At 39.4% G+C, this 12,672-nt stretch overlaps 1 protein-coding gene across 1 annotated transcript; it reads left to right on the top strand.

The window, feature by feature from the left end:
* Nucleotides 1–5,537: 5,537 nt before the first annotated feature.
* On the top strand, nt 5,538–12,261 carry slc5a3b (solute carrier family 5 member 3b). The gene is made up of 2 exons (XM_020585838.1): nt 5,538–5,788; nt 7,969–12,261. Exon 2 carries the CDS (start codon nt 8,244–8,246, stop codon nt 10,368–10,370), a length of 2,127 nt encoding a protein of 708 aa, XP_020441494.1. The 5' UTR covers nt 5,538–5,788; nt 7,969–8,243; the 3' UTR covers nt 10,371–12,261.
* The last annotated feature ends 411 nt before the right edge of the window (nt 12,262–12,672 follow it).

Here is a 12,672-nt window from a genome sequence, read left to right as displayed (position 1 = left end):
TGCCCTACCTGTCCTGGATGTTCTGTTTAATGTTATAAGTACTAAACAGGCTACTAGTGGATAAACGACTGTACAAACGCCTGTGTAATAGGGCAACATATTTACAGACCATTTAGTTTGACTTTATGTTCATGACAATTCATTTGATTAAGTAATAACAAAAAAAGCATGTATAGGCCTTTTAGTGTAATATGGATATCAAACAGGGCTTCTAACAATCAGCAAGCAGCTACTGACCATAAAATCAGTAATAAATTCAACTTGCTGTACTCAACTATGGTGATATTTTATATAGCCTTTTTATAGGATCTCTTAAAGGTTTTAACATGGTCTTCACTCATTTCATCCACTGGAGAATCCTGACCTGCTTTTAGAAGACAGTTTTTTAATAGACTCAAAGAGATAATACAGTATCGATGGAAAGTATGTCTAAAAATAGAAATGCTCTGTATAGACAGAGTAAGAAGCCCTGGTCTTAAAAAGCACCTGCCCACTATTTTCTATTTCTGCACTGACAGGATATAAAGTGGATATCCAGTAATCCTATCTAGCCTTCATGTGTTCATTTAGCTTCCATCTTTCGTCCAGCCTGTCTGTTATATTGGACAATGTTATAAAACCACTTTCTGGAAAATTTAGAAAGGCTTTGCTGTGCAAAGAGCTTATTAGCTTCTGGTGTGGATCGTACCTACGTACTGTATGACCATTTGTAAAGCACTTTATATTTTACTAATATTTCTTACCTGGATTATCTTTGTCATTTGCTAAGCTTTTGCAAAATATTCTTTTCACTACGAAATTCTTCCAGTCTTCATAGATTTGGTTTATAAAACATCTGAATTTATTTTGGGAACATATCAAATTAGAGTAATCCTGTAAACACAGAAAAATTGAATTTTGGTAGTAGGTAATGGTAGTAGTAGTAGCAACAATACAACAAAAGTAGTAGCACTACTACTAGTAGTGGTGGTAGCAGCAGCAACATGAACATTTTGAATGGATAATACCGGGGTGGCTATGGCTCACGAGGTAGAGCAGTTATCTGCTGACTAGCAAGTTGGTGGTCTGACTCCCGGTCTCCCCGCATGCCTAAGTGTCCCTGAACAAGACACTGAACCCCAAATTGCTCCTGGTGGCTTGACTAGCACCGTTGTGTGGCAGCCTATTTGATCATTCATACCATCTGCATTAATCCTGATCAGACAGTTACTAATACCACCTCTTAACAAGCTCATTTCTGGAAAATTGAAGCTTATATAACACAAAATAACCACAAGGTAAGACAAATATTTGATAACTAGCCCTGTGACACTTGTTATCCAAGTTTGTTAATTCAGCTATTGTAACCAAACAATAAAATGCTCTGTGACACAAAACAGCAGCTCTGGCCCTATGTGTTTGTACACACAAATGCTGTGTAAAAAGACACTAGTGTTTCTATTCAGCCACAAACAAGCTAAACAAGGAGGGGAAAACAATAAGTTAACTGTTACCACTGAGGAACTCTGTTTCCACTGGTTGTCTGTTAGTTTCAGAGATATCTCAGAAACTGCTAAACCAATTTCAGTGATATTTATTGAAGAGTTAGACCTTTATTCAAGAAGAAACTAATTCACATTGATTTGTTTTTTGATACTATATTGCTAAATTATTCTAAGTGTTGCCCACCTAACATAAACTCCCATCATTCTTATACCCTGTGCAAATTTATATGACATCTGCAACTCCAAGTGATCCTGTGACATTCCATGCCAGTTTTATCTGTGGGTGGCTCTACAGCAACTTGATACATTTAAACAGTCACTTGACATTTTAGGTATTCTTCACAAAATATCACTATCTGAATTTGGATAAACAGCTGCACCCAGATGAAGATAAAAATGTCTAATCTTGAATAAAAAGTTAAAAGCATTTTGGTGCTTTGGTGGTCTTGCTGTGATGCATGGCTACTTCAACCTACTCCTATGGCCGCACCAGCGAGTGGCACTTAAGCTACCTAATGCTTCACCAATGCACTACTAAATACAATCAGCTCTTATATGTGGAACTGGGACTAAAATCTACAGCTTGTTGCCCTGCTGATAAATCCCAACCTAAATATGTGAGTGCAACATCCAGGGCTGAGCATTAACTTTGGTGTTCAAGAGGAATCAAACAGAATCTAAACAGCCTACAGATTTATACAGATTTATCAGATAGAGCTGTAATGGCATAAATGGAAAACATGATCATTTTATATTCTTAGCTGTTCTAGTGTAATGTGCATTCAGTCTTTTAAATGCTTATACACAGTGCAGGAATTATGATAGTTTTGAACCTGATATACATAAATAAGACTATATATATAATAGAATAATGCACTGATGAAATTAAGTGGCCACACAGTTTATAAAAAAAATAATGTAATGTTATCACAAGTGTGGATGTTAAGTTCTGCTAAATGTAAATGTATGAGCAGAAACACCACTGACAAGTTATTACAACTGACAGAAAATGTCACATGAAAAAACCTGACTGGCACTGGAACCAGGTCCTGTTATACTTGGTATAGTTTTTGCTGTTGCTGGCAGCAGAAAGCTCTGGCTCTGCAGCCTGAGATGCTAATGAGGGAAAACAATCTGTAAAGGTCAACACTCCAGCAACACTTACAATATAAGGAAAAACCTTATTGTGAGACCAACATGTGTGGAATGTGGTCATGGAAACATTCTGAGATAGATCACTTATCACCTCTACTGGTGTGAAAGAGTGCACACTGAGGATGCTCACTGGGGTTGTACATTTGTGTTGGCTGCATTTCTGTGGACCATGTTTGGAACCACACTAAAAAGGCACCTTTTGAGTTAACTACAAGGTTCTGCCCATGGATGAATTATGAGAGAACGGGACCCTGGGCACAGACAGAAAAAAGGCTGCCCACCCCTTCTATATGGAACCATCAGTCATTTTGTGAGTCTTTATAGTTGTTCTGCATCTAATTGTGGTAGCCTTGCATCTGTTTGTGGTCATTTTGTGTTTCTTTTACATCTTATTTTAGTAGTTCAGTATCTCTTTGCAGTGCCTTTGTGTCTCCTTATGGCCATTTTTTGCCTCTTTATAGTTGTTTTTCATCCTTTGGGATGGTTTTGCATCTCTTTGTGGTAATTTTGCAACTCTCTGTGGCCATTTTGAGTCTGTTTGTAGCTGTATTGGATCTAGTTGTAGTTTTTTCCAGCAAGAAATATTAACTGTTACCTCATAAAGAAGCTCTGGCCCAGGCCCCACTGCCCTCTTGGGTCCCTAGCTGGGCCTGTGCTCAGTAGCCCTGTTCAGGAATCCATCCATGCTTCTATGTAACTTACAACACTTAACATCTGGCTCTTTGGAGATGAGATCTGGCCCACACAGGATCAATATCTCACTGCAAAATGCATAGCAATTAATCAAATCATGCTAATACTACCTCTCAAGATTAAAGTGGTGGCAATTTTAGAGCCAGGTGCTGCAGTTGCTATCAGTTGAGCTGTGATCTGACCAGAACAAGTTATTCTTTCATTTATCCACACATATGAAAAAATAGCAATAGGATAGATTAATACATTTTTAGATTAGGTCTATTTTAAAATCTATATTCTTTTGATGCAGTCATTTTTGGAAGGCTGGGAATTGTCCTTGATGAATTTTCACATGATTTTTCTAACCTGGTCGGCTTTAAACAGCTGTAGGCAAGTGTAATGAATTTATTCCAGAGTATGTAAACACTTTTCCAGGTTCCTATCTTAACCCGTTTCAAGAAGGAGGTTTAACAAACTCAGAGTTTCAACAAAACCTCCTTCTTGAAACGGGCCCCCGGTATATCTTATCCATCTACGGATATACCAAACAGTTACTGTCGCGCAACAAATACGCAACTGTGACACGCAAGGTTTCTTGGGAAATGTAGTATTTCATCAAATGGAAATTTCCAACATATCTGTTCAGCGCAGTGAATGGAAATTTACTGTTTCCCTCCCCTCGCAATACGTAGAGCCTTTTCTGCCTTGCAGGATGTTTTGCTGCAGGTCAACCACGCTTCAGCGGACAGTTGTTTTTTATGTTTGTAGAAGAGTGACTTTTATTATAGCAGTCATTAAGCTTTAATAGTGTTAAGTTAGCAGCAGTTGTAGTACTGGTGGTAGTTAAAGTGATAGGTTTTTTTCCGTGCTACTACAAACCTAACCTCTTAGATAGGCAAACACTACATTATGCACCCTGCCTGGCATGCACACAAAGGACCAAATTAATTGGACAGCTTCAGTTGTAAAGTAAACCTGCACACATGCTCAGATATCCATCCAGTAAATAGATATCCGAATGTAATACACATTTAAGTGTTAAATCACAGTGTATAGAAATATAAATGATAAATGAAAACATGGAAAACTGTGCAACTTCATGTGACATATACACATAAGATGAAAATTGTGTTTGGGGTCTGACTATGAAGCCAGACACCCACAGCTCAGAGAGATTTTCCTTCATATTTCATATAACAATATTAGGCTATTTCTTGTGTTATTAGAGTCAACTCTATACTTAATACTCCACCACGAGAAACATTGTTATGTTGCAACTTTAAACAACCAACCCACAAGACCTTCTGCCCATGTGATAGTGGTGGTAGTTGGACTTCGAGTTGTGGATTTCTTCCTATTGCTCTAAAATGACAACCATTTCCTTTTAACCAGTAGCTTGATGCTCCCCAATGAATTGCTTCATCTGTGCCAGGTCACTTGTAAAATGAAAACACATTTTGTTGAAAAAGATCAGTATGTATAAATTTGTGTCTCTTATGATCATGCTTATCATGCAGAACGAATTTAAATTCAAGTGAGGCTGCAAGAAAAAGGCAATGAAAATAAAATAAAATAAAAATCCGTAGCTAGATTGTTATTCAATGAGGCTGCAGCTGGTGGTTTCTTGATGGTTCAAGTTTCATCTTAAAATCTGATTATAGATGTCTAATGAGTCAGAGTAGGCTTCCGGTAGTTTCTGTGACTTGCAGCAGCTTATAGATGTGTGATAGCCTATTTCTGGTTAATTAGCCACCTTGACTATTTGTGGTTGCAGGAATTGCCTAGGGGAAGTATGAGGTTTACTGTTTGAAAAGAAAAACAAGAAGTCAATGGGTTAATAAGAACTTGGACAACTCTCTCCAGTCAATGGCAGTACAGACAAACATCTATACAAACATAATCTTCATTTTCAGTGAAGTAGCCTATTATAACGTTGAGAAGAGCCGGCACTGCTTAATTCCCATCAGTTTGAACTTAGCCTATACAGTAGATGCAAATGATTTGTTCTTTTAAGTTAAAATACGTTAAAACAAAGTGCTTTTCCTCATCTAAATCAAGCACTTGAAAGTGCGTATGTGTTTGAACGAATACCCGTGCCCTTCTCATTCTTTAATGCGGTATGATGCAGGTTATTACAAGAGTCCTGCATTATTAGCTGCGGCAATTTCCAGTAGGCGTTGTGCACCCGAACGCATCACGGGTCTGCTACACGTGTGGGGCGTGGAGCGCAACTGGTTCCTTTAAGGAGGAGAGGCAGCGTGCTATCAGACGTGCATCGCAGCTCCAGCGGAACTGAAGACACGGAGGAGTTCATGGGCTGCAAACTCCTCATTTGTCACATTATTGCACTGTGTGGTACGACGACGCACCGATCCTGGATGGGGACGTGTATGCCGGAGGGCGCCGCATCTTCTTCATACACATTTCTATGACGCATTTTAGCATCTTTAGCGCATTTTGCTAACACTTACGAGGTAACGTATTTGTTTAGTGTTTAGTGTTTTAAGAGTGGAGCAGGTGAGATAGTGTGAGGCTGCTACCTGAGTACTCGACTAACCCTTTTTGTATCCTTTAAAATAACGTTATGCGTTCATGTATAAGTTTAAGACCGCGGAGCTGTGTTTTCGCTAATGACGTTTGGTCTACCATTGATTTCCTCTGTCAAATATCTCAGCTGACTGTCACTGACCTAGCGTTTTATTTGAACACTGACATCAGCCAGGCAGAAATGCTTCAAACACCTGAGTAACATTACGTGCCAGTCTTACATGTAGTGTTAAACAGCCATATATCAATCCAGCGGTGCGTTTAAGATGGATAATAACAATCGATACAAGCTCCTTGAAGATGCGCAGATTTTGCAGTGGGGATGAATGAGATGACTGTTCTAGAAATTTCCTGACCGTAGATTGGGCCTATCCATTCTGCTGCTGTTCCTTTGACGACTCAACACGCATCAGAGAATTGATAGTATATTCATTAACACAGGTGGAGGATTTACAGTAGTAATGCCCTTTAAGCTATGTGCGCTTGTGCAAGAGTCTATATTGTAGTTGCAGACAGGATGTTGTTTAACAACTTTCTTTTGACAGTTAGTGGGATTTATGCCAAGTTTAGTTAAATGACTGCTCTGGTCTTCAGGCATGCCAGGGCTGCTTTTCCATTCTCTCTCTTGGCTTTTGAACTTGAACCTGGTACACTCTTACAATGAACTTTGTTGTAGCAGAGCTCACACACGCATATTCAAAACCACAGAAACAAAAATCCTGTGCGCTGACAGCAAAGTTTATAGGCGAGCAACCAAAACATGCAAACAAGGAAAAAGGAGTTAAGTATCCTTTTTTTGTTTGAAATGAAAATGCTTCAGATTTCTAGAACTTTTTTAGTTGCAAAGAAAGTTTGCAGTACCAAAGTCTTGCTCTTCAATATGTTTTGTTTGTAGAATAAAGAAACTGAATTACCCTATAGCACCTGTTGTTTTATTGAACCCAAAAATACATATCCTCCAGTTACTGTCCCAGTGGCAATAAAAACATCATATTTTATTATTTTGGCAGTGAGCTAGTTGAGTGCTGTATTACTGGCACACTGGGATGGTGGTGATTATCTTTGAATCCTGCATTATATAACATGAAAATAAAATTATGTTATTCTGTTGAACAGCCTTGCTGTATTTCAAGAGCCAGATTCTCTTGGCCAGTTTAGTTTATGGTGAGCACATGGAGTGTAGCCCTTGTTGATGATGAGATGGTAAAATGAAAACAAAGACTTCTTTTAGAGAGAAGGATGGTTATGTATAAAGCCTGGTTGTGAAGATGAAGGTGTGGGGTTATTTTCTGCCATGCATGGCAGGCTGAAACCTCAAGAGAGGCCAGACATCCAAATGTGTGTGTGTGTGTGTGAGAGAGAGAGAGAGAGAGAGAGACTGACACAGAACAGATGTGCTTACACATCTTTGTGCATATTGCTGTTTGCTGACACAGAGGTTTAATTTGACCCATCTAATTAGCCGTTATTGTACTGTACAGCATGTTGCACATAGTATTTTCATTCTAGGCTGGGGTTTGGTTTAAATTTGGTAATGATTATGTAACAAATCTGTTTATGGATTATGGTATGCTGTTGTAAAATTCACAATTATTTTGTTTGGTTGAATAATGTCCTGTGGGCTTGTGCATCCATCATGTTCAAGAAAAGATTGGCTGTGTTCAGCATTTTCCAAAAAATGCTTGGTACTGCTCTCATGCAGGCATGGTTGTAATTTCGCAAGATTTTCAATATGAAGAATGTCAGGCTACTTACTAGGTAATGTAGGAACTGTTTAGTTGTTGGATACATGTTTTTACTCCTCCTTGACTCTTCTTGATTTCTTACATAATGTTATTAAGGTCTCGTAAGCATTTACAGTTACTTAAGCCCTTCGTGTTAATGACCGTTGCTGGAGAAATACTGCTGTTGCAAAACCAAATTAACAATCTGATTAATCTGTACATGGTTTAGAGTGATGTCACATCTCACCATTTCTTATATCTGTGATTTTGATAATATTAGGAATTATGATATTCAGTTTTTTCTTTCAAGCATTTGTGTTAATAGTTTTTCCCTCTCAAATCATGGCTCTAATGAGGTGTTCTTTGTTTTTGCTGTCTTGCAGGAATGTTAACTCAAGGCTTTTCAGGCCTACAACATACTCTTCTAAATCTAAAAAGACCTCAGTGCTGGTGGATAACCCCCTCTGAAGCATACCTAGTGAATCTGACCTGATGGTGGATACCACAGCTTCCATCCAGACAGCAAACCAAAGCAGAGCACTTCCATTGCTTATGGTTTAATTACATCCATAACATTTGAGCATTTACATTCCCATCTTTGGAAGGATACATACAGTTCTGAGCTTCTTAGAGATTTTTTGAAAAGTAACCTGTAGAAATGGGTCCTAAAATGGAAGCCGCAGACATATCTGTGGTAGCACTGTATTTTGTCCTGGTACTAGTCATCGGGTTTTTGGCCATGTGGAAAGCCAATCGCAGCACTGTGAGTGGCTACTTCCTGGCTGGACGCTCCATGAATTGGATAGTCGTAGGTGCATCACTCTTCGTCAGTAACATTGGCAGTGAACATTTCATAGGCCTGGCTGGATCAGGAGCAGCAAGCGGCTTTGCTGTTGGCGCATGGGAATTTAATGCACTTCTGCTTCTGCAGTTGCTTGGTTGGGTGTTTATCCCCGTGTATATCCACTCAGGAATCTACACCATGCCTGAGTACCTGTCGAAACGCTATGGTGGCAACAGGCTAAAGGTTTACTTTGCTTTCTTGTCTGTGATGCTTTACATTTTTACCAAGCTGTCTGTGGACTTGTATGCTGGAGCTCTTTTTATTCAGGAGTCCCTGGGTTGGAACCTTTATGTGTCAATTGTTCTGCTCATCAGTATGACTGCAGTGCTCACTGTCACTGGTGGACTGGTGGCAGTACTGTACACTGATGCCCTTCAGGCGGTGTTGATGATCTGTGGCGCTCTAACCTTAACCATTATTAGCCTAATCAAAGTTGGTGGACTAGAGGGTGTCAGAACTAAATACATGCAGGCAGTTCCCAATGTTTCTGCTATAATAGCTACTGGAAATTTTACCTATTCGCCTTCCTGTCGCATTGAGCCTAAACCAAACTCACTACGTATCCTTCGAGGTCCTCTGGATGAAGACATACCTTGGCCAGGCTTCATTCTTGGCCAGACCCCTGCGTCTATTTGGTACTGGTGTGCTGATCAGGTCATTGTTCAGAGAGTACTAGCGGCAAAGAACATTGCTCATGCTAAGGGCTCAACACTCATGGCTGGATTTCTCAAGATCCTGCCCATGTTTGTCATAGTCATTCCAGGAATGATCTCTCGCATCATGTTTGCAGATGAGATTGCCTGCATTGGACCAGAGCACTGTATGGCTGTGTGTGGTTCTCAGGCTGGCTGCTCAAACATCGCCTACCCGCGCCTGGTCATGGCAGTGATGCCTGTAGGTCTCAGGGGTCTGATGATGGCAGTCATGATTGCTGCCCTGATGAGTGACCTTGACTCGATTTTTAACAGCGCAAGCACCATCTTCACCCTGGACATCTATCAAACTGTTCGGAAGGAGGCGTCCCAGCATGAGCTGATCATTGTGGGCCGCCTGTTTGTTGTGTTCATGGTGGCAATCAGCATTGCCTGGGTCCCTGTTATTATTGAAATGCAAGGTGGACAGACATACCTCTACATCCAGGAAGTTGCTGGTTACCTCACTCCACCAATTGCTGTCCTCTTCCTGTTAGGTGTGTTTTGGAACCGGTGCAATGAGAAAGGTGCATTCTGGGGAGGCATGACAGGTTTTGCACTAGGTACCATACGGCTGATCTTAGCTTTCATTTATCGCCAGCCTCGCTGTGACCAGCCCGATGATAGGCCTGCATTCATTGTTCATGTTCATTACATGTATTTTGCTGCCGGGCTGTTCTGGATTTCAGGGCTGGTGGCAGTCGTGGTCAGCCTCTGCACCTCTCCACCAGATAAGGAGCAAATACGCACTACCACTTTCTGGGGGCTCCGCAACATTGAAATGGTTCCCAAAAAGGACAAAGAGAAAATTTACGGGCTTACTGACAAGAGTCATTGTAATGGCAATGGAGGCCTCCAAAAGGAAATGCCCCCAGATGTCAGGAAGGAGAATTGTTTGGATGGGGCAGATGTCAAACTCCTGGTACTGTCCACTGACCATGACCCAGCAACGCCGAGTACAGACACATCCCCTGCTACCACCCCTGCAGAACGGTTTGGAAATGAGATGATCCGAGCAGAGGAAGGCTGCCATGTGAATGGGGAGAGAAGCAGGTGCATGTGTTTACTGGACTGGTTTTGTGGATACAAAGAAGGAACAAAGAGTGCTCAGAAAAGTGTGGCACAGGAGGATGCAAGAGTCATCTCAGAATTACTGTATGAGCCACCTAGAGTTAAACTTCTCCTCAACTTGGGCTTGTTATGTGTCTGCTCTGTGGGTATCTTCATGTTTGTTTATTTCTCACTGTAGTTGAACTCTGCACTGAACTAATGGGGACTGATGTGGAGGCTTTTTTGAAGGTGGAGGTTATATGGGGGGTTTGAATGTTACAAATGGTTGACTTTTCACAGATATCTCTAATTGTTTTTTTGTAGCTCTAACAGGGATCTAAGCTTATTATAATCATTTCTTTGAAATGATTAAAACTTCTCCACATGAAAAACTGTACTCTTTTATGACTGAAGCTCATTTGGCACTGGCGTGTCCATTTTGTACAGCATTTGTTGTTAATCCTGCATTCAGAATATCTGGGATTTTTGGAATATTAGTACTTTTAAGTGAATTTAATATTTGCCTTATTTGATGTATGCACTTGTCCCTCTCTGCTCTTATTGACAGTGACCTTAGAAGCTTAGTTGCTGCTGTAGCATAGATGCTATGTCTGTAGTAACACAAACCTATGTTGCGGTATAAACCATGACAGTTTTGTACAAGTTTCTGCTGCTGAATACTATGATTATTACTACACTTTTAACAGAACATCGAGTATGTGATTATTGTTTAATAATACTGTGCCCTAGACATGTCATGAGGTTGTTGGCAAACAGCCTAATACTGTCCTCATGTGTGATATCAAAGCCTGTATTTTTTTTATGGGGGGAACAAAACTATGTTTAAGGAACAACAAGTAATTTTAAGTGTTAAGAAATATTGTTTCTCTGGTGTATCATGGCAAATTTAAGGTGGACATTATACACTAATTACTGCTTTGGTTTAGCTTAGTGAAGGTATTTACAATTGGTTTATTTTGTCAAGCTTACAGTTATACAGTATGGTTTGCAGTGCAGAAAATGGAGTTAAGCAAAAATGAGAAATGATCCCTTTTGAAATATTTTTTTTTCTCCAAGACTAAGTAAGAGGGGGGAAAAAAGGTACTTTTTCACTTTGACTGGCTGTTCAGTGTGTTGTCAGTGATGACCAAATTCCAGCTCCATCCAGAGCTGTACTGCTATTATTTGATTGTTTATGTATTGCGTTTTCTACTTGTGTGTGTGTGTGTGTGTGTGTGTGTGTGTGTATTTTCTTTGTTAGATTTCAAAAGCAACATACTGCTTTTTTATGTATTAATATTGTATCATACCAAAAAACTCCACTGCTCACGATTCTGTCAGTCATATCTTATTCATATCTTGTTTTCACATCTTTAAAATGTGTGTCTCTTGCATTGTGTTAACATTGTGTGGAATAGAATTCAGGGCTCCTTGGATCACCTACTTTATCCATTTCCTTTAAGCTATCTCTTGCGTATCTACTGTGTGTCATTGTACCTTTTTGTGAACTGTCGTGCTGAAATGTCACCTTGTATCTTTCATAAACCTCCTACCAAATGTGTCTTAGTGTGCAATGTTGATGTGATAAAAGGAAAAAACACAAAAAAGAGTTTAGTTTTATTTCTTGAAAATTTTGTGCAGTGAAGACCACATTGGTTAAAAATGTGATAAATAAACTTTGCCATGTGAAACATCAGCAGAGAATGATGATGCAAAGCAGAATTGACTTTTCAGACATCTGCAGCTGGACTACTAAAACACTGGATGAGCTTACTCATCACATTATCAAAGACCATTCAGCAAGGTGAATAACATTTCTGCTCTTCTAGATTATGGACTTTTTTTCTCCACAGTGTAAGGAGTCAAAAGGTCAGCATCCTAATATGATAGACCAGTCCTTTTCAGTGTCAAGCATAAATTTAGCATAACATGCTGTAAGAGATACAGATAAAGTGATGGTTGTTTTTTTTTGGGGCGGGGGGGAAGAGCTTTAAAACCTTATCTTTCTTTCTGAAAGAATATACATTGTTATTTTTATGGATTTTATTTTTGGAGACAAAATAAAGTTTCTGTGAAGGTAAAAGGAAAAATGTGCAGTGTCATTTTTAATTAGCAGCAGAAAAAACAAACGTGTGTGTGTATATGTATATATGTATGTGTGTGTATGTGTGTGTGTGTATATATATATATATATATATATATAAACACAAACATATATTTGTTATGTAATGTGCTGTGAAAGGTTTGGGAAGTAACACAATTTGTTTATTCATGGTGCACTTGAGAATATTGCAACACCAGCAACATTCTTTACTCATGTGATTTTTAATTCATACCAGATTAGCTTTGCAATTTATCTTCCGGTAATGTTGTTAGTGAAACAAATTTTGCAACTTCTGAATAACTGCATTGTTTCTCAGGGGTAATTTTTTTTCGGTATGTAGTGATTAAGATGTTTTTAAAACTCTGGCTGTATTGAAGGAACTCATGCTGGGTTTGGA

This window comes from Monopterus albus, unplaced genomic scaffold (assembly GCF_001952655.1).
Source record: "Monopterus albus unplaced genomic scaffold, M_albus_1.0 scaffold380.1, whole genome shotgun sequence".
Classification (NCBI taxonomy): domain Eukaryota; kingdom Metazoa; phylum Chordata; class Actinopteri; order Synbranchiformes; family Synbranchidae; genus Monopterus; species Monopterus albus.
The sequence above is the reverse complement of the archived record's forward strand: the minus strand, read 5'-3'. Positions and strand labels throughout refer to the sequence as shown.